General features: G+C 40.9%; 1 protein-coding gene across 1 annotated transcript; it reads left to right on the forward strand.

The window, feature by feature from the left end:
• Positions 1–1,900: 1,900 nt before the first annotated feature.
• LOC121934692 (ras-related protein Rab-18-B-like) lies at positions 1,901–20,766 on the forward strand. The gene is made up of 7 exons (XM_042475431.1): positions 1,901–2,123; positions 2,250–2,305; positions 5,244–5,305; positions 7,676–7,748; positions 13,302–13,417; positions 19,238–19,304; positions 20,552–20,766. Exons 1-7 carry the CDS (start codon positions 2,047–2,049, stop codon positions 20,722–20,724), a joined length of 624 nt encoding a protein of 207 aa, XP_042331365.1. The 5' UTR covers positions 1,901–2,046; the 3' UTR covers positions 20,725–20,766.
• Positions 20,767–22,037: the final 1,271 nt, after the last annotated feature.

Consider the following 22,037-nt stretch of genomic DNA (forward strand, 5'->3'; position numbering starts at 1 on the left):
ATACTGTAACTATTATATTATTATAATATAATTATATTATTATTATTATTATTATTATTAATAATATTATCCCCTGGCACCTGCCTTCAAGGCCCCCTCTGAAAAAAATGTGCCAAGAAAACCCTTGGGGTTGCATATATATATATATATACACACACACACACAATCAGAAATGCCATCCCTTTACAGTTTAAACTGTTTTGACAGGGACATTTCTGTAAATTCCACTCCCCAGCCATCCTTTTATTTGTTTCAGACATGAATAATATTTGTGAATGTTGCCCTCTCATTTCTGTATGAACCATCAATACAAAACAAATGCCATACCCTCATAATACAAAATAAATGCCATCCCTCACAGTTCAAACTGTTTTGACAGGGACATTTCCATAAATCCCACTCATCCTTGTTGTTTGTTTCTGGCAGGAATAGTATTTGTGATGTAGTGTTTGTGAATGTTGTCATCTCTGTATGAACCATCTATACAAAACACAGAATCTTCCTTCCTCCTGGTGAAATTAAACTTCTGTCAGTGGATTATGAGACTTAAAGTCCTGGTAAATTTGTGCTCCCTAAACTAGAGATCTCTAAATGGGTTGGGCTGCAATTCCCATTATCCCCAACCAAAGCTAGGTATGATGGGAAGCTGTGCTATAGATCTCCAAAGGGCAGTAGTGCTGGAGAAGACTTCTTTTCCTATTCACTCTTGTGTGGAAATACTTATTGATCTCAGTGAGATTTCCAAACATAATGTGTGCCCTCTTCCTACAGACCTTTTAAACTCCAGAGTAAGTAATTCACTTACTAAAGTTACTGGTATCTCCTAAGGTTCCTCTCTCATACACATCTTCCAGGCTAAAACTTGAGAAAGGAAGTAGATTTGGGGACTGAGGTCCAGAACATAAAATATAATTTCTCCTAACTTTAGCCACAGGAAAACTGTCATTGTCAAACTGCAAGATGTTTGATGTTCCCCTCTTTTGAAGACACAAGCAAGCAAAAATTCAACCTGCAAAGCTATTCTGGTTTTATAGGATTTGGCTGTGCCTCTGAGCATTTGCAGAGTGCCTTCCCTCCACCATTGATTAACTAGGACTGCACATCTGCACTGCAGAAACAATGCAGTTTAGCACCACTTTAACTGCCAGGGCTCAATGCTGTGGAATTCTGGGATTTGTAGTTTTGTGAGACATTTTGCTTTCTTCGTCAAAGCGCTCTGGACCCCATTCCCACTTACAGATAAATCAGTGTGCGATCCGAATCAGTGGATTGATTCGACATCAGAGCATGGTTCTCACTACATTTGCCCCAATCGCATTTTCTGTCATTTTCTGGCATCAAAATAACCCACCTATGGTTCGCATTCACGATGAATCGATTCAAAATTATTTGGTTCCAGACAGCCAAAGGGTAAATTTGAATCAATTCTAATCCACTTGTGGTTCACACTTTCACAAAATTGATTTATCGAAAAAGATGTAGAAAAAATCAGCGTCAAAAAGACGCAAGTTAAATGGGTCTGGTGCATGGTCCCCGTCACCAAATCGCTTAAGCAATTTAAGTGGGAACCAAGGTCGCTTGAACTGGTTCAAACTGAATTGCGATCCAGCTTAAAAGGTAGTGGGAATGAGGCCCTGGTGCCACAGCCGACTAAAGATCCCAGAATTCCATAGGATGGGGCCAGGACAATTAAAGCATTGTCAAACTGTATTAATCCTGCAGTGTAGCAGCAGCCTAGCTAGAGCTTAATTGTCAGGTTTAAGAGACAAGATTTTATATTCACCATTTTATATTCAGAAAATAATCTTTGCTTGCAAAATAAATGCAGTTTGGTGGCATCTTTCTTCCCCTTTCTCATTATTCCTACAAGGTAATCTTCCCCATGTTGTACCTCTACACCTTACCAGAAGATTATTGGTTCTTTCTTACTGGAAGAGGTGTTAGTGGTGATGTTCCATATTCTGACTCCTCCTTTTCTCTCTTTTCCCAGTGTTGCTGGCTTGGATGTTGCGGTAGTGCCTTTGTTTTCCTTCTCAGCAACTCACCATGTCACAAGAAGATGTAGCGTCACTGCCCACCCTGAAGCTACTCTTGATTGGAGACAGCTCAGTGGGGAAATCCAGGTGCAAGGGGAAAAGCGGGGAGGGTGCAGTCATAGATCAGGAAAAGTACTGGGAATATTACTTCAGGACAGAGAAAGAAAAACACCTACATAACTCACTTCTTTTCTCGTTTCTCTTCTCCTGCAGCCTTTTGCTGAGATTCACCGAAGACCAATTTGAGCCATACCTCAATCCAACCATTGGTGAGCACTGCTGGCTAACTTTTCCCCCCCAGCTCCATTCTATCACTTACATTAGAATCTGAGCTCTCCCTGATTCACACAAACATCCCCCATAACAGTGGGAAGTCATGGAGGCTGACCTGCTGTGGAAATTGTGCAATAAAAAATGCCACCGATCATGAGCAGAATGCCTTGCCTTTTCACTTAATGAGCTGATGGTCAAATAGTTGCACAGATAAAGTTATGGCTTCCAGGCAGGCTGCCCTTTTTAGAAACCCAGCAATTAGAAATGCCTAGTTAAAAAACATCTAGGTGTGGCGTAGTGGTTTGAGTACTAGACTATGACTCTGGAGACGAGGGTTTGATTCCTAGTTCAACCATAAAACCTATTGGGTGACCATGGGCAAGTCACACTCATCCTCAGGGGAAAGCAATGGCAAATCTTGCCAATAGATTTGCCTTTGCGTTGCCATAATTCAGAAATTACTTGAAGGTATGCAACAAGATCAATAATAGCTGCCCCTTTCATATTTTTATACTTAAATCCTGTTTCTCACAAAATTCGGCACAGTTTACATTGTACGCCTCATATGTTTTTTTATCCATGTTCCAATTAGGTCCACTTGGCTTTCATCATGTTGCAGTAAAACACGTTCTCAGACCATTTTGGCTGTGCACAGCTGTACTTGCAAACAGAAGTGTGTGTGTTTTCTCCTCTGGAGTGATCTCTGCCTCTTCTAAATAAGCTTCTGTTCGAAGCCTGCCACTGCTTGTGTTGCTTGTTCAGACATGCCAGCTGAAAAGATGTTTTGCCTACAAGAATTAAATTTGGTATGGTTAATGCATTCCACTGCAGCTGTTAAAATGTTGGTTGCTATTAGTTTTTAACCAAAGATGAGACCCTGGTCTGTAGTCTGCAAAACTGTATAAACGTTATATTAAATTATATTTAAAAATGTAAACTTTTAAAATTAAGAGACATTCATGATAATGACTGTAAAGGATTGTCTTCTCCCAGTGGGCCTACTTGCTTGTTAAGTTTGTTATCAGAGGCTCTTCTCTGGCCACATGTGCTGTCAGTCATATAAACTAGGCAATGGAAAGTCTCCTCTGAACAAATCTTGCCAAGAAAACCCCATGATAAGTTCGCCTTAGGGTCGCCATAAGTCTGAAACGACTTTAAGGCACACAACAAAAACCAAGCAAAAGACCTTCTCTTTGTTGTAGTAATTTGCCTTCAATTTGACTCTGGCTGTGTTTGCACTGCAGAAATATCCCAGGTTGACACCACTTCAACTGCCATGACTCAGTGCTATAGAATTTTGGGAATTGTAGTTTTCTGGGACATTTAGCCTTCTCTGTCAGAGTGTTCTGGTGCCGCAATAAACTACAAATGCCAGAATTCTATAGCATTGAGCCATGGCAGTTAAATTGGTGTCAACCTGGATTATTTCTGCAGTGCGGATGTAGCCTCTGTTTTATGGCAACACTGTTGTAGGGTTTTCTCGGTGAGATGTATTAAGAGGAGGCCTGCCATTGCCTTCTTCTTTGGCTCAGAGCATGTGACTTGCTTAAGGTCATTCAGTGGTTTTCCATGGCTGAGTGCAAAATCTGAACCCTGACCTGGAGTCCTAGTCCAACACTCATAGCACTAAACCATGCTGGCTCCTTGTACCGCTTAGTCCTGCTCTTACTACGTTACTCTGATTGAAATCAGTATTGGGGGGGGGGACAACTCCAAGAATTTCCTAGTCCAAATGACCAGTGGCTCTCCTGTCTGGGAGCTTGTGGGAATTGAGAGCCAGTGTGGTCTGGCGTAGTGTTTTGAGCATTGGACTACAACTCTGGAGATCAGGGTTCAATTCTCACTTGGCCATGGAGACCCATTGGGTTATGTCAAGCGAATCACAAACTCTCAGCCCTAGAAAAACCCAGTGACAGATTCACCTTAGGGTCACCATAAGTCGGAAATAACTTGAAGGCACACAACAACAGCAACAATTCCAAACACTATCTTCTACAAGCTATGTGATGCCATGCTGTCCCTGCGCTTCTCTTACTCAGCACCAGTCTGATAAGTTTCAGATATAATGAAGCATGCAATTGTATAAAATTCCAGGGGGATGACCCTGACTCTCTCATGGAGGAGCCATCACCTCCCAAGCCCTGCTCAGCTCACTCCAGATGTGGCCCACATCATCACCTGGATTTGAAGACTATCTTCAATGTTACTTGTTTGTGCTTTATTTATCTTTCATTCATCTAAACTGAATTGAAAATGCTCTGTGTTGCAGGGCAGGCTACAAGTTTTGAAAAAGTGGGTATAACTACACATACCTGCATGGCATTGTTCCATTGTTCACATTTTCTGAAACATGCTAGAGTTCTTTTGCAGAAAGCACTTGGAGTATCCAGTATCTTGAGGATTCATTTGCTTCTGTTTATAGTAGTTGTTGCCATTTCTTTGGGAGTTAGTTACTGTACAGATCACTCCCATACATATCTACTTAGAAGCAAGCCCCATTGAATTTAATAGGACTTCAGCCTTAATGTGTAAGATTACAAATCCATGCCACATTTACCTGGCATTTATGTCTAAGTAGAAATGGGTAGAAATTGCACTCCTAATGTGTTTAGGTATTTATATTTGAATTATACGTTATCTCCTAGCTGCCTTATGCTGTACTCTAAAAAGGTAGGATATAAATATTTTAAAAACTCATTGTCCCATGTGTCTCGCTCTACCCACCTCTGCCCTAGCCCTTGTATGCCTTTAACCAGCTGCTTGATAAGTAGAAATTCCACTGGAACAGTACTTTCCAGCACAAGCATCAGGGAAAAGCTTCATCTGTTGAGTTGGTATGCCTGCCATGTATCTGCCACAGGCCTGTGAATCTCTGCGGAAAATTGATGTGTCTGCTTTAACTCCTCTGTGTTTCTCTGCCTCTTTGCTTGCCAGGTGTTGATTTTAAAGTAAAGAAGATGGTGGTTGGTGATCTTCCCCTGCAGCTAGCAATATGGGTATGCAACATCTTGTCTTCCTGTCTCAAACGGGGTGGGGAGGGTGTGATCCTGGAAAGCTGCCTCTTTCCAGACAGGGGGGAAAAAAACCAAGAGCAGCTGTACAGGTAAAGAGAACATCCTTTATTTTAGTAATGTTTAAAGGAACATTCTTCCAATGTGTCCTTTGCCCATTAAAACTGGGGATGGGCATGCCTCTAAATAGGAGCAGCTGTAAGGATGGAGGGTAATGGCCTGTATTTCTGCCCTGCCTGTTTCGCAGTGCCTATCTACTTGTGTAAGGAGAGGCATGCAAGCCTCCAGCTCTAGTGTTATTTCTCCAACATACTTCACTTATGCTGGACATGTCATTTCTTGATGAGCACCATTTTATTTTCTAAATTTGTGTTTTTCCTACTAAAACATTTGGCACACAAGAAGCATCTTCCTCACACAAGGTGACTAGACGATGGACTTGCAATTATGTACAGCCCTAGTTGCTTAGAAAACTTGGGGTCCTTTCCCACCACAAAATTGTAACACTATGATTCTGCTTTAACAGTGGTTTAATCTTATGGAATTCTGGGATTTGCAGTTTAGGGAGCAGAATTTAGAATGCTCATCTGGAAAGCTGTAGTGCCTCACCAAAATATGTAAAACAGCTCTCACCAAACTACAAGCCCCAGGATTCCATAAGATGAAGTCAAAGTAGTTAATGTGGCATTGTGGTGCTATAATTGTGTAGTGTGAAAAGGCCCCAGATTACTCTTAGTCTACTGCACAAAGAAGTTTAAAAATACTATTCCCAAACCAGAATGCTCTTTAGGTAATAAAATGTTATATAAAATCACTTACAGTGCGCTTATTGTTAAATGGGACATATAGGGCCTGTACAGACAGGCCAAAATAAAGCTGCTTCAGGTCACTTTGGAGGTATGCTGTTTAAATGATGGATGTGTCCTAAGAATCCAGAAGCTGTGTCCAAACTGTGCTCCAGTTAGGACTGGAGCATGGCTTCGGTGCGGCTTCGGGCCTCTTAGGACACATGCATCATTTAAACAGCACATCTCCAAAGTGACCTGAAGCACCTTTATTTTGGCCTGTCTGTATGGGGCCATAGTAAACTCTTGAAGTGTGAATTGTTTCTGCTCAATCATTTTCCTTTCCATATGTTCTCTGTCATTTTGCCTGCGTTTTCTAATTTTCTTTCCTCACCCAAGACATTTGACATTCTGTGACAATGGAGCATGCTCAGACATCACTGGATTATTTGGAGCACATTCTGGTTTCTTATTTAGGGCTATTGCTTATCTTTTTAAAAATTCTTTTAGACTTCTGTAAACCTTAAGATTCCTCAAGATTGCTGATTCCTCCCACTTTTGCATAGGTACTATTTTAGCCACAAAAGCAGGAGCAGTTGGAGAACTGAGCTTGCTTTAATTTATTATATTGATTTCAGGGTTGCACAAGTTCATATTTTTATGGCTGTTAAGGTCAAAGGGAAGAAAATAAAGCAGAAATCCATATATAACTCTTGCATAATAACTGACAAGTTAAAGCTATCTCACTTTCTCTTCTTCATATTCAGTTTTGTTTCTGCTGTTGGACTTAAAGTGCATCTTCACTGCAGAATTAACACAGTTTGACACTGCTTTAACTGTCATTGCTTCATTCTATGGAATTCTGGGATTTAGAGTTTTTTGTGGTACCAGAGTTCTCTGACAGAGAAGACAAAATACTGTAACTCAATAACTAAGTAACAAAATTACACATTCCCAGAATGCCATTGCATTGAACCATGGCAGTTAGAGCAGTGTCAACTGCATTAATTCTGCAGTATAGATGCAGCCCTAGAAAACAATCCTATAAAACTCAGTTCAGTACAAAACCAAAATGTTTCAGGTGTGCATAAAATACAGATCATCTAAATTACGACCTTGGTATTAGCCTGTCAAATATTCTCAAGCTAAGATTTCCCTCTGAAACATAATTGGATCCTTGGAAACATGGAGCTGCCAACTTGTATATGGCTCATTTAGAATCTACATATATTACTAATCCAGATAACAATCCTTTTCATAAATATTTCCAATATTATGGAAGATATATAGATGATATTTTTGTGGTTTTTTCTGATAGTTCAAAAGTCGGTGATTTATTTACCTGGATTAACTCTGTGAGTCAGCATATTAAATTTTCATGCCAGTTCAATATCCAGTATATCTCTTTTTTAGATGTTGAGGTTTATATTCATAATCATAAGATTGGAGTCCATAATTTTCACAAATCCTTGGAAACATAACTTGTGGTTTTTTAAAAAATGTTTTGCTCTGGAGTTTTCAATAACCATTTTGTTCTACGTGCCCTTTATTTGTGTTCCCTTTTTTGCAGGACACAGCAGGGCAGGAGCGTTTTCGAACACTGACTCCCAGCTATTACCGAGGCGCTCAAGGTGTAATTTTAGGTAGGTGGCAGACGCAATAGGGCTGTAATTAGAACAACTTTCAAGTCAAACACATTAAGGTACAGGTAAATGGAAATACATTTGTTCCTCTAAGGATAGCTGGCACTGGCAAACTTGGAACAACAATTAATTGTGTTGCATGCTCCCACACTACTCAGTCAATGATTGTTGTTCCCTTGGCAGAGAGTCCCTTTATTCTTCTTCAGATTATTTCAGATGTAAAAGCCAAAACCTCCTTAGTTTGGCTTCTAAGATGTTTCCATTTGACATTGATTTAGGCAGAAAAGGAATAGCCTTTCAGGCTTCAAGACCTTTTTCCAAATCAAGCCAAGCCTCCAACTGCATTCTGACATTGCTGCAATATCCTTCCAAGTTCCTGTTTCAAAATGAGAGGAGTTTTATAAGTTCCAAAAAGCAATTCAATCCCACAACATGAAAGTTGTATGGCTCAACACTAATTATAGGCTAGGAGTATGCCTGTGACATTCACAAAACTACATTCTGTGCAACAATTACAATTGTGCTAGGTGTACCAGTGGTGGGAGTGCATTTTTCTAGGAACAAAATACTGTTCTTTAAGTTCTCAGAAACAGTGGTGCAGACAGGTAATTTTAAAGCCTGGATGTAACAATCTTATGGGAAGTATTGTTGAGGGGGAGGCAAATGTGTTATTTTTTTTAATTTCTTGGATTTAAAAAAAGAGTTTAATAATATTAGAAAATGCTCCAAAATTCCACCAAAGACTCTCAAAATAAAATGTTAAAGTAACTAGTAAATGTTGTCCATCAAACACCAACAAAACCCCTAATGACAAATTCCTTGTGGGTTTTTTCCTTCAAAGAAATGACATCATTACTCAGGAGGGCAGGGGTGGAGGTGAAATAGGTAACTGTGAACTTGTTATTCTTCCAAGTTCTTATTTTGGCTTCCCCCTTGTTATAGACATGTGTTAAAACAGCTTCTTACTGCCACCAAAAGCCTGTTTGCCAACCCTGGAAATTGTCTAAATACACAAGTTTTGTCTTGATAACTTGTTTAAAATCATGGCACTGTCACAACTGCAGGAACTGCTGGTTTGATGCTAAACACATTTACTTAGCAATAAGCACCATTTTGTTGCACTATGGAAGCAACAATACCTATTTTATTTTTTATTTTTTTAAAAAATGATGGCATGTAACTATGTCTGTGTGAATTTGCTTCACCCCGATTCACTTTTTACAAAAGGATACTGCAGAGAACAGTGTCAGTCCTGGTAGAACTCGGTTAACTGTGGACCTGTTTGGTGCTGCCCCAATTGCCTGTTACTGTCTAACTGGTCACATGAGGACCCCTGAACTAGGAAGCCCTGGGAACCCATTCACATTACAGAATTATAGTGTTGTTATTCCACTTTAAATGCCATTGTTCCATCCTATGGAATCCTGGAATTGGCAGTTTGGGGTGGGGTATTTAGAGTGCTCAGCTAAAGTATGCCAGTTCCTCACCAAACTACAAATCCCAGGATTCAATAAGATAGAACCATGGTACTTAAAGTGGAAGAGTAGCACTGTAATTCTTTATTGTGCATAGGCTCCTGGACTTTGGTTCTGAGGTCCAGATGTAGCTGCATCACTATTCATAAAAGTGCATCAGGCTCACAGCGTTAGTGCAATGTTGAGAGAAGATAATTCAGATGTTGCAACTCAGGACTTTATCACACGAGCCCCGTTCTCTCAGCAGTAAAGCTAGTAAAAATAAAGTGGGAACAGCAGGGTATAAATACAGTAAATAATAATAATAGCATAGAATCTATCACCACACATCTTATCAGTCATGCAACTAGGGCTGCTGCCCCCATTGCACTCTCTTCCTGACATTCCCTTAACCCTGCATCCCTGCTTTATGCCCTACCCAGCACCTATAGTTTTTTTGTTTAATTTCCACTTTTTCCACACAATTCCAGAGCTCTGCTACAGTGATTGAAGTTTTTAAAAAGAAAGAAAAGAGATAAAGGTAATCAGGGTGCATGGGAATAGTAAGGGAGAGGGGGGATGGGGAGGAGGATGACACTGACAGAATGCGACTGACAATTGTGCAATTCCCCCAGGAATGAGGTTTCATACCGGAATACTTTTGCTTTTGCCAGGTCATTGATGGGTTTCCCATCAATGAATAGGGACAGGTCAGGGACACAGCAGTTGCAGGTCAGAAGCGGTGGCCTGCAATGATTATTGCCAAAGCCATGTCTTTCCTGGTGTAATTGCGGTTTAAAAGCCACATGTAGTAATGTGCTCAGATAATCTGGGGGGAAGTTGTGTGAGCCACCTCAGGGAGAGGGCTGCTTCTAGCAGGATTTTAAAACAGAACCTGTATGATTTAAAGAGGAAAGAATTACATGGATCCCACAAATCCTTCCACAGAAGAAAAACTAGTGCTGATTATTTAGAAGGCAGTGTGGGGTGGATACATACTAGTGGTTTTTAAACAGGAAGGAACTGCTGTTCTTCAAGCCTGTGGTACAACAGGTTATAATTTACTTATACTAAAAGACAAAACCCCACCAAAAATATTGAACTACTTCCTAGCTCTGCTGCCTGGTGAGTAGAGGTGGGCAACTGATGTTGTACCATGAAATATACTGTACTGCAAACGCAGGAAGTCTTTGGCCTGAGACTTGGACTAAAACAGCCAGAATCCTTTGCCATTGTTAGCCATTCTGTTTGCATCTTCTAATACATGAAGTATAAAATGCCCATAGGGTCCAAATGTTCTCTACATGACTTTGCCATTAAATAAGGATTAAAAAGAGGATAATCTGTTATGGACTGGGCAGGGAAGAGTCTGGGAATACAAGTGGAAAGACTTAGATCACTCATTCACAAAGTTACTTCAGTTTCAATCAATGCATCGATTTCGTGGAGCTTACAGACAAATGCCCAGAAAGCACTGTGCAACAAGTCTGTCTTTTTCTTTCTAACAGTTTGTTGTTGCTGCTGCTGTTGTTTGTTTGTTTTTAGCAAGAAGATGCTTAGTGTAGAAGAAATGGTGGGGAAAACTAGGGAGGATTCCAAAACGAAAGTGACATCTGGATTCCCAGTAAAATTCAGTGTTTAAGGCAATGTGATTGCATGATAAAAGCCTTGTCTGGAAGTGACCCCCTCTCACCAAATCAACAGCCCTCAAAATAAAGCTTAATATGCAGAGACAGTTAGCAAAACTTTTCTATCAAACCTGCTGAAAGCATGCTTTGGCCCTGGTGAAGAAAAAGAGTGGACACGTGAACAGTCTTTATTCTGAAGTGTTTGGTTAACAGAACATGCTTGCCAGATGTTATTTAGATGTTATCACACTATCAACTATGAAATATATATTGTTAAAGAAATGTATTTAATATAATTCTATTCTATTTTAATATGTAATTAGTAGTTCTTTGGCTGATTATCTTGGACAGCAACTGACAGAATTTTGTATAGCATTCACCAATGTTACTATGGATGTCAAAATCAATAGACAAATAATGATACTACGAAGAAAGTCAAAAACATATGCAAGATAGTTGTCCCCTGGGCCCTATTCTAGACCGCCATCCTCCTCCTTTTATCTTGAGAAATTATGACATGTAGCTTTTAAACTTTAGTTATAATTGTACAACAGTGCCTTTGGCAATCTTATCAAACTCCAACCAGTAGCTGCTGTGCATGCCAAGTGTGGTTAAGGCATCCCTTTTCATTGACAGGGAAACCCATCAGTAGCTCACAATAGCATGGCAGTCCCAATACTACTCTGGTGCGAAACATCCCTGCCGCAGCAATTGCAACATTGGCAGTTATGTAGTGCCACAGGCCTGTTACAGACTGCCAAAATAAAGCTGCTTCAGGTCTCTTTGGAGGCATGCTGTTTAAATGATGCATGCATCCTAAGAATCCGGAAGCTGCACCAAAGCTGCACTCCAGTGCTTAGGACTGAAGTGTGGCTTTGGCACAACCTCCGGACTCTTAGGACCCATGCATCATTTAAATAGCATACCTCGAAAGAGACCCGAAGCAGCTTTATTTTGGAAGTCTGTAACAGGCCTAAGTCTCTTCCTTTCCTCCTCTCCTTAGAGGAATGTCAGGATAAAAATGTAATTAAACAAAGAAAACCAAAAACTGAGGCGTGCTGGCTCTTCTTAGAGTGACACCTTAATCTCAGTTTAGTTTTGTTTGTTTTAATTACATTTTTTTCCTGCCATTCTTCCAAGGAGCCTAAAGACTACATCAGGATTATGCTGACCAAGCAGTATGAGGTGCTTGCCTCAGGCAGCAAATACTGGGTGGTATGAACCAAGGGCTGAACAACACTCCCTGGCCATTTCCTTCTGCTGGAGGACAGAGTTGTGTTTATATATAAAATTATATATAAAATTTATTCGGTCATTGACCAGCAAGGAGAGTTGTGTTTAATAGGCAGCCTGCTTCACATCTCCTAAAATGGCCTACTATCTACAGTCTGTAATATGCTATTATATTTTATGTGACGAGTAGCCATGGATTTTGGTATCCATAGAAGGGGGGGGGGGGTCCTGGAACCAAACCACAGTAGGGCCCACTGTACAAATAAGCTAAATTTTGCTCAGAAAATGGGGGTGCAGGGTGCACAGAAAGCATGCTTTTCTACACAGGAAGCAGCATGTTTTGTACAGAAAATAATAATATTTATTTACTTATACCTCGCTCTTCAGCCAAGGCTATCAGAGCAGCTTACTTGTGTTTCCCACACATACAAAAAAACTGTAAATTTTGTGCAGAAAACCATCAATAGAATAATTCCCCTAAAGACTTCTCAGAGTGTCCATGTGAAGAGAATATTGCCCCCAAATCTTCATGTTCTCCATCTGCAGGGAGAATACTATGAAAGCTAATGCAAAGATTTACACCTGTAAGTATTACATGTCACAATGACACTGAGGCGTAAATGTGAAATGTAGTATCTCTGCCAGACCTTGAGACAATTTTCTGAAATCAGGAAGTGGGACTGGACAGCTCACAGTGAAGATATTTATTTACAGGTGATCAGGAAGACTATTTACAGATGCAGGGACAGAACAGAGTTCTAAGATGAAAGTACAACTCTTAGTCCTCAGTAGCTCAACAGCAACAGAGCTATACAGAACTCTCTGGTATACTCACTATACAAACAGCAACTGCACTGACTCTTCACAACTCTCAAATACCCACACTTCTCAATGACCTACAGCTACTGACCCACATATGTTTACAGTTAGGTGGGACTTATATTACTCTTGTCTGATGCAACCTCAATGCATAGTTGCTCAAACATTACATCATTGTACATTAGCTAATTAAGCTTAGTCATACACAAAAGTGTGTTGCAATACACAAACAAGTGTCTGGCCACCTCAAGGACATTTGTCTCTAGATGTCCTGGCCTTGTCACACAAACAACACACACTTCATGATAGTGCAGTTCAATAGATCTAATTTCACCTTACAATGCGGTGACATTACAAAGCTTTGTAATACTTGATTAGGAAGGATTGGTTTATTTGGGGTTTTTTTGCCTCCCTTCCAGTTTATGATGTCACCAATAGAGAAACCTTTGTGGGACTGGAAAGCTGGCTGCAGGAGCTGGAAGTGTATACAAAGAGAAATGTCGTGAAGATGCTGGTAGGCAACAAAATTGATGAGGTGAGTTGGTAGCCCATTGCCGGTTTTGGAGGGTGGCAAAAGCTACCCAGTGGCCAAGGCTGAATCATGTCCTTTGTTACTGGGTATGATCACTGTGTTGGACTTACATTTTGAGTGTTGGGATTTCAGCATATACCACTGCTGCAACCACCAAATGTGAGGGTTCATCATTTATTCCACTGCTATAGTCACCAAATGGGGTTTTCCAACCCTTACTCCCCCAACTGTGAGGTTTACACTTAGGCAATCCCACCAGTGCCACCACCTGTGAGGATTCCTCCCAGGTAATACCACCACGGTGGCCAAATGTAAGATTTCTACACTTTAACCCACTCACTGGGAAGACTTCCACAGTACTCACAGCAATTACCAAGAGTGAGTGATTTCCCTGATCCCCACCTCTGACATCAACCTTAGGGACAATCTTAATGATGTATACGACTTCTATCTTCAGTGGATGCCACCTCTCTGTATTCATTTTCCAGGTTTTCAGAGAGATATTGTTTCTGGAGGCCAAAAGTGTATAGAAACAAAAATCTTTATTTACAAAGTTAAACATAACACAATAGATTATTAATTTATTACATTTAAAACACCACACTCTCTCATTTCTCTTAAGCTAACTCAGACCCTTAGCAATCACTCAATTCAAACTCCTTTCTCTCAATCCAGGCTTGGTCTAACTCAAACCCTTTTCTAGCCGCACTCTCCAAAAAACCCTAGGCTAACTAACTTCCCACTCAAACCGAACACCCACAAAATTAAAAAAAAAAACTTACCCATTATTAGTTGATGTGGCCCAGAAGTGATCTTCCAATTTACTGGAGCTGTGTTGTTATAGTTTTGTACCTTCAAGTCATTTCTAACTCATGGCAACCCTAAGGCAAACTTAGCACAAAGTCTTCTTGGCAGAATATGTTCAGAGGGGTTTGCCCTTGCCTTCCTCTGAGGCTGAGAGAGTGGGATTTCCCTAAGGTCACCCAGTAGGTTTCCATGTCAAGTGGATATTCAAACCTTGGTCTCCCAGTTTCCTAGTCCTACATTCAAACCACTACATCACTACTATACCACTCCTGATTTTTTAAAAAAATGCCACCTACATTTTACATTTGCTAACTCAAGGACATTTGCTAACATAAAGTTAATGCAAACTGCATGCAGTCTTTAGTATAGCTGAAGTGCACAACACATTATTGGCTAAAACAAAAAGACTCAGAAGTCTGCCTATCTCTTAATTTACTTTCTCTTCCTCCCTCTGTATTGGTCCAGAGTCTTGTCCCAGCCTGTTCCTCGTGTTGCCTACCCTCCTACACTTTGCCAGAGGCACCAGCTGCCTCCATACCTCAGCTTTCTGGGCTTGGCCTCACTCCCATTCTTCCTTAATGGACAATCTGTTTAGTCTATCACAGAAAACAGAGAGTCTTCCCTTTGGAGTGTTTCTTGTTTTCTGTTGCTGCTTTTGGGATAGTTCTGCTGGTGTTTTTTGTGGCTCCATGGCTCTCCATTCCAATATACAGTCCTCTGAGTAGGGTTGCCATATCCTAGTTTTTCCTAGGACATTCCCAGTTTTTAAGGCTCTTTGGGATCTCCCATCCACTTTTAGGATCAAGTTCCAGACTCGGCAAGGCCTCCCTGACCCTGGCGCAGCTGCACAGGGCCTTGGCTGGCTGGCCAAAAAACCAGCCCCCTTAACATCCAGGGAGTGAGGCCTCCCTGGTGCAGCCTGTGTGCAGGGTCTCCACCTGCTAGAGGAACCCAGAGAGAGCCGGAGGCCAAGTCTGCCCCGAAAAACATCCAGGGGGCGAGGCCCCCCTGGCACAACCTGCACGCGGGGCCTCCGCCAGCCAGAGGAGGAGCTGAGATGGTGTGGGTGGGCAGGCAGGCAGGCCTTTCTGGGGCCTCTGGGGACAGCCTGATGGTCTTGGGGGCTGGGGGTGGGGATTGAAGGCCGCCGCTGCCTTAGATGGTTGGGTCCTCCATATTTTGAATGTCCTACATTTTGTCCTACATTGTTTCCTACATTTTGTCCTTATTTTGTGGAAGAGAATTATAGGCAACCCTACCTCTGAGCATTACTGTTCCTTAAGCTTTCAATTGCTTTTCCATATCCTTGTTTCTTGTTCTGCATCTCTTTGGATTTTATTTTTAAACTGCTAACCGTTTATTTACATAAGAAAATCAGAAATGAAATGGAGACTCACCATGGCTAGTTGAAAAAGCAGTGACTTTCTTCTCACATTTGTCAGAAGGGCAGAGGAAAGCAAACAAACAACTAAAATCCCTTGATTTCGCTGACTGTTCATGGAAACAGCCCGGAGGAAATGGAAGCTTCAGTGGATGTCAAATGAAACTCTTCAACCAGTTCAGGACAGAGAAGCAAACGTAAAAGGTGACAAAAATAGGGTCACAACCCTGAATGTAACTGATCAGCAACTTGTGTGCAGGGACAAAGAATACTCCTGTAATAATCAATGCAGAGAACTAGAAGATGTCAATAAAAAGGGGAGAACAAGAGACCTCTTCCACAAAATTTGAAAATCAAAAGGGAATTTAAACCAAGAATAGGAATGCTCAATGACAAGCAGGGGAACACATTACATGACCAAGTACAGATAAAAAGCTGATGGTAACACTACACTGAAGAACTATATAAAAGAGGTGAAGGTTTAACAGGTTCATTCAAGGAAGAACCATCTGAGCCTATAGTTTTAGAAAATGAAGTGGAAGTTGCACTCAGAGCATTTGGGGAAAATAAATCATCAGGTACAGTTGCCCACCAATAGAGCTGCAAAAACATGTTTATAGTTGAAAGCAAAAATAATTACCACAAATGATTTACATAAATTTAAAGTAGATTATGATGACATTGAAATAGTTCAAGATTTTCCATACCTTGGTCCAATCATTAATCAGAATGGAGACTGCAGACTTGGAAGGGCAGAACTAGACAAAATCCTGAAGTGTAAAGATGTATCATTAAATACTAAAGTTAGGATTGTTCATGCCATCCTATTTCTAATGTTTATGTATGTTTGTGAAAGCTGGACAGTGAAGAAAGCTGCTAGGAAGAAAATCTATCTAAAATGTGGTGCTGGAGAAGAGTTCTACGGGAACAGTGGGCTGCTAAGAAAGTCAAATAAATGGGTCCAAGAGCAAATCAATCCAGAACTCTCCCTAGAAGCCAAGATGACTAAACTGAGACTGTGGTACTTTGGCCATATCATGAGAAGACATGACTCCCTAGAAAAAACCATAATGTTTGGTATAGAAGATGACAGTAGGAAAAGAAGAAGATCACATTCCAGATGGATAGGGTCAGTTAAGAAAGCCATGGCTCTGAGTCTGCAAGACTTGAGTAGGGCTGCTGATGACATGATGACTTGGAGGCTTTGCACTAATAGGGTCACCATAAATCAAAGTCAACTTAACAGCAGTTAACAAATATATATATATAGATGGACAGAGAAAGATATCATTCCAGCTGACTTTCAGTACACACTCATATTTTGGCCATATGTACACTTTTGTTGTTGTTTGTAGTTGTGTGCCTTCAACTCATTACGTTGACCATAAGGCATACCTATCGCAGGGGTTTCTTGGCAGAATTTGTTCAGGGAGGGGTTGTTCATGCCTTCCTTTGAGACAGAGAGTATGACTTGCCCAGGGTCATCCCAGTAGGTTTCCGTGGTGGAACTGGGATTTGAACCCTAGTCTTGAGGTTTCTTGAGTACAACACTCGTACTACTGCACCACACTTTTGTACCCATGATCAGACTGAAGGGGGAAACTCTTCTTCTGGTTCTCCGCAAAAGATGGCTGTGAGTGACACAAGGGCTATTCAACTCAGAAGCCTCTTCTCCCATTCTTAGATTAAAGCTGAGTACAAGGTTGATTGGCTTGCCCTTTTATCCCTCACAAAACCCTTTCCTTGTGTTCAGAGTACTGTAGTTCTTAAAGTGTCACAAGCTGTGGAAGGGATTTTACCATTACTTAGCATAACACTACTGTTTAAGCCAGAGCTTGGGGGGGAAAAATACTTTTATGGATTCCAACTCCTTGAATTGTTGTACCAATTGGTCACTGGCTAGGCTAGCTGAGAGATTCAGGGAGCAACAGTCTCCAAAAGTTACCTTTCTAAGCTGTGTTCTAACAAGAACTGGGCAGCCTTCATTGACTGCATGTTTTTTTCTTGAATGCATCTGCATGCCCTCTTCCAGGGATTGTTCAATGCAGAAAATCAAAGATGCCAAGACTTGACTGCACTAGGCAAGAAACAGAGGGGGCAGACAAAATGTCTTCTCTCTCTCCTTTGTGGGCACTGTTTAGGCTTGACAGAATTAAGATCCAGAAGTGTCTCTAGATAACAGTGTCTTGTATGTACAAACAAGGCAATCCAGGTTGTCGCTTACTCTCTTAGCTCATTCACAAATTACTCTGTGTTTATCAGCAGCACAGCCGGCAATAACAGCTTTGCCATTTTTTCACTGAGGAATACAAATGGGAAATCAGGAAGCCTTGATCTTGCTGGTGCTGTTGTTGATTCCTAGCTCCTCCTGCTCTTCAGCAAACCTAAGGAGAAGTGCATTCAGAACCCTGGCAAAAGCAAATCATATACAGTATGCCAGGAGATGTGACATCTCCTGGTGTTTTGAAGTATAACTCCCATAACTTCTTTTACTGATTGTGTTGGCTGGAACATCTCATGATCTAAAAGTTGCCCTTCGACTCTCTGCTACATGACTGGTTTGTACCTTTGATCAGTGTTTACTTCAGGTTGTGGTGGACTTTGGGCAGGATTTCCTCCCTCACTGCTATTGTCACTTGCTGTGTCCCTCTAAGATTAATCAGCAGCACTTCCCAGAGAAGTTCACTTCCTTGGAGAGGACTGACAGTAATTGTGAGGAGGAGGAGAAGCAGGCAGAAAGCTCCAGGGATTGTTAGTAGTCCTTCCCCTGTTAGTGTTTGACCCTCCCCTGATTTGCTTTGCAGTCTGTATTGCATTTTTCCTTACAACAGCCTCATAAATCAGCTTGCTGAAGGTGACCAGAAGTCATAACTGCAAAGGAGGGCAAGGGACAGCAAAATGTAGGACATTACAAAATAAAAGCTTAAAAACATATATAAATATAAATGCATTTCATGTGGTTTATTTACAGCTATATTACATATTGCGTACCGAACTGTATTTTTCTGATGAACTTATCTTCGTTGAAATGCCTTGCTGGCAATATACTTACAGAACTCTGAGCAAGATCAATGCTTAAAATTGTATTTTGCCAGTAACAATCCCTTGACTGAATCTACATTTAAATTATGCCTTTTGTTTGTCCATTGTGCTGAAATTAAAGGGAATAACCCTTTCAATATTTGCATTGTACTTCTTAGTCATGCTCAAAATGGAGGATATTTTCAATTCCTCCTGGACAGAAGGTTGAAATATAGGATATGTCACCCTGGGCTTGCTATTTCCCCAGGGTCAGCCCTGGTTGTACCTGGATGGGAGACTACCAATGAATACCAGGTGCTTTAGGCTATATTTCAGAGGAAGGAATTGTTAAAACCACTTCTTGAGTATTCCTTGCCTAAGAAAACCCTATGAAACTCATGGGGTCACCATAAGTTGATAGGCGACTTGAAGCCACACATACACAATAACCAAAACTTTCAAGATTTGTTAAATATGTGTGGAGGGGTGGGGAGGTAGTATCTCAATCAAGATAATGTAAAGGGATGTCCCCAGTTCAAAAGGAATAAAATATCCTGGTTTGTATGATCTGCTGCTTGTGCCAGCTTCCTAATATCATCTCTCCTTCTCTGTAGACCGATCGTGAAGTAGACAGATTGGAAGGCTTACAGTTTGCTCGGAAACACTCCATGCTCTTTGTAGGTATGTGACAATTACATAAAAGAAAAGTGACAATGTTTGCCAGAGGTAACATAATGGAGTACCTTTAATTGTATTTTTTATTTTACTGATTATCCTTGCCCACAGGCCACAAGCCAATTTAGAGAAACTGAGTAGATGAAGGGTTTTTTCCCCCTTGTAAGCTATGGAAAGCTTTCTTTGTTTTGCTTTCACATTTTAGTAATACCTGGGGACTTCAGGGTCACAAATTAAGGATAATTTTGTAAAAGATGGGAAACTGAAGAACTAAGCAAGACATTGGAGAAGTGACCGATTTCCCAAACAGGCTTCCCATAACTTTCCATAAAACTTCAGTCATGCATGCAGCTTTCTTTAACTTGCTGCTTCCATTTATTTGAACTATAATCTATCTTTCCCAGCAGTCCAACACATCTAGAGTATACCAGGGTGGTGAAGGCTGCCATAATAAATGAATAGTGATTTAGATATTGCTTCACTTCACAACATTTTGCTTAAATAGAAATAAGCCAAAGCATTTATACTTTGGCCCCTTTCACACTGGCTCTTAGCACAAACATTTGTATATTCCATCAGATTTTTTTTTTAAAGTCACTTGCAAAGCAACCAGTGCGAAAGGGGAGGAATGTTCTGCCCACTGTCTAACCTTTATCCCTCCCTTTAAATGATCCGATCATGACTGGGGACAAGTTCCCATTTGCCAGCACTATGGAAGAACTGGGTTTTCCGAAAAGAAACAGGAAAAAAAACCAATATTGGAAAACCCGCGCTGAGGGGGATTTGCCCTGGTTCAGGTGTGCAAAACCCTGATCCGGGTGTGCAAAAGCCAGCACCAGTGGGAACTACCCACTTATAATCCGGTTTGAAATTTGGTCTATGCTGTAGTGTGAATGACCCCTTTGATGTTTTTTCAAATAAATGTCTACGGAACCTCTTGGTATTTTAGTAATTAATCTTAGGGCCCTTCACACTACGTTATAGCACTATCACTCCCCTTTAACTGCCATGGCTGCATCCTAAGAAATAGGGATTTTTAGTTGGATAAGGCACTAGAGCTCTCTGGCTGAAAATTCTAAATGCCCCTAAATACCTAGGATTCCATTAGATGGAATCATGACAATTCAAAGGAAATTGTACCACTGTAATTTTGTAGTGTGAAAGGACTCCTGCTTTGCACATAGCCTTCAGATCTGGAGACTTTCCTCAGAGCTGAAAGGAAGAACATTTCTTGCTGTTTTGTTTTTACCTAGAGACCAGCGCTAAAATGAGGCATGGAGTGCAAAATGCCTTTGAGGAGGTTGTCATACGGATCCTACAGACTCCAGAACTTTGGAATATCAAAAGGGAAGGAGTGAAGCTGGCTGAAAGCCGGACTCTTAAAGAAGCCAGTTCCTGCAGTGGAGCAACTTGTGCTGTTGCTTAAAAACTCACCATCTTCAAATAAAAATAGCTCAGGTCAAAAATACCTAAGCTGCAGAATCCTCTGTCCTTTCCCCACAGTGCTTATGTTCTGTCAAGAAAATTGCCATTTTAGTGTATTGCCTACATTCCTGAGCACTTCTCCAAATAGTAAGCACTTCCAGGGATGGCATCGTTACTAGGTCTTGTGCCTTTTAGCCTGGCTAGGATAACTATCACCCTCAACATTTTTTTTTCATTTTACAGCTCCCATAATCCCTAATCAGAAGAGTTTTTGCTGAGAGATTATGTACTATGAAGTCCAAAAATATTGGCTTGACCATAGTTGTTTAATTTTGCTTTAGATGAGGAAGCACTGGAGGCTTACAAGGCCTGTGTGGTTTACAAATACTGTACACAAGCAATTGAGTTCCAGAGCAGAATCCTAAACCAAGGTGCACACCTACTGATATCACATCATCAGGAATAAAATCATTACCACTGCACCCAAAGGTACTCTCTCCTTTGCCTAGTCACAGCTCTTTCCATCTGCTTTCAAAGCAGATCGATCTTACTCAGTGTTATCTACAGCATTGGTTATCAAGCTTTGGGCCTTCTCAGTTGTATGGACTTCAGCTTCATGAATCTTTGACCACTGGCCACATTGCCTGGGGATTCTGGAATTTGAAGTTCAGAATAAACATTGGGAACCCCACCAAATATGTTGGATTACAACTTCCACATGGCCAACCAACATATTGCTGGCGATAGTGAGGGTTGAAGTCTTCCACATTTGCAGGGCACAGGGCTAAAGAAAGGCTAATCGAAACTGGCAGCAGCTACCCAGATTTCAAATAAGAGCTCTTTCCCAGCTTTGTCAGAGGTACAAAGGGATTGCATCAAGGTCCTTCCACACAGAGATGTTCTGTTACAGATCCATGGCCTTAAGAAAGGAATGGTTGTCCAGCAGTGTAATTATGCATCAGGTTGACAAAGGGCATTTATATAGCGCTTATTAAGAACTAATCTTCTTGTATGTTTACTTTGTTGAAATAGCCTGGCGGGATGCTCATCTGTTCACTCACCCACCCAGAAATGGCCTTCCATCATTCTGCACATACCTTTTTTGTTCAAAGACCTTTGGGGTAGAGTACAAGCTTAGTTGCTCTGTAGTACTTCCTTTATTCTAATTTTTTTTCTCTGCTGCTGTTGCTCTATTATTTTATCAAGATTTGTTTAGGGATTTGACTGTTCTGTATATTTTTTACTTCTCTCTCCACAGTCCATTGTTAGCTCTTTTGGAATGCATGCTTTAAATCAAAAAATGAGGTATAAAAT

This window comes from Sceloporus undulatus, chromosome 6 (genome assembly GCF_019175285.1).
Source record: "Sceloporus undulatus isolate JIND9_A2432 ecotype Alabama chromosome 6, SceUnd_v1.1, whole genome shotgun sequence".
In the NCBI taxonomy this organism is placed as follows: Eukaryota; Metazoa; Chordata; class Lepidosauria; order Squamata; family Phrynosomatidae; genus Sceloporus; species Sceloporus undulatus.

Bases quoted from the DNA above. Each gene is read 5' to 3' on its own strand.
- LOC121934692 (XM_042475431.1), top strand. From the start codon at position 2,047: ATGTCACAAGAAGATGTAGCGTCACTGCCCACCCTGAAGCTACTCTTG. The intron at 2,124-2,249 runs GTGCAAGGGGAA...CTTCTCCTGCAG, and splicing joins AGCTCAGTGGGGAAATCCAG to CCTTTTGCTGAGATTCACCG. The intron at 19,305-20,551 runs GTATGTGACAAT...GTTTTTACCTAG, and splicing joins ACACTCCATGCTCTTTGTAG to AGACCAGCGCTAAAATGAGG.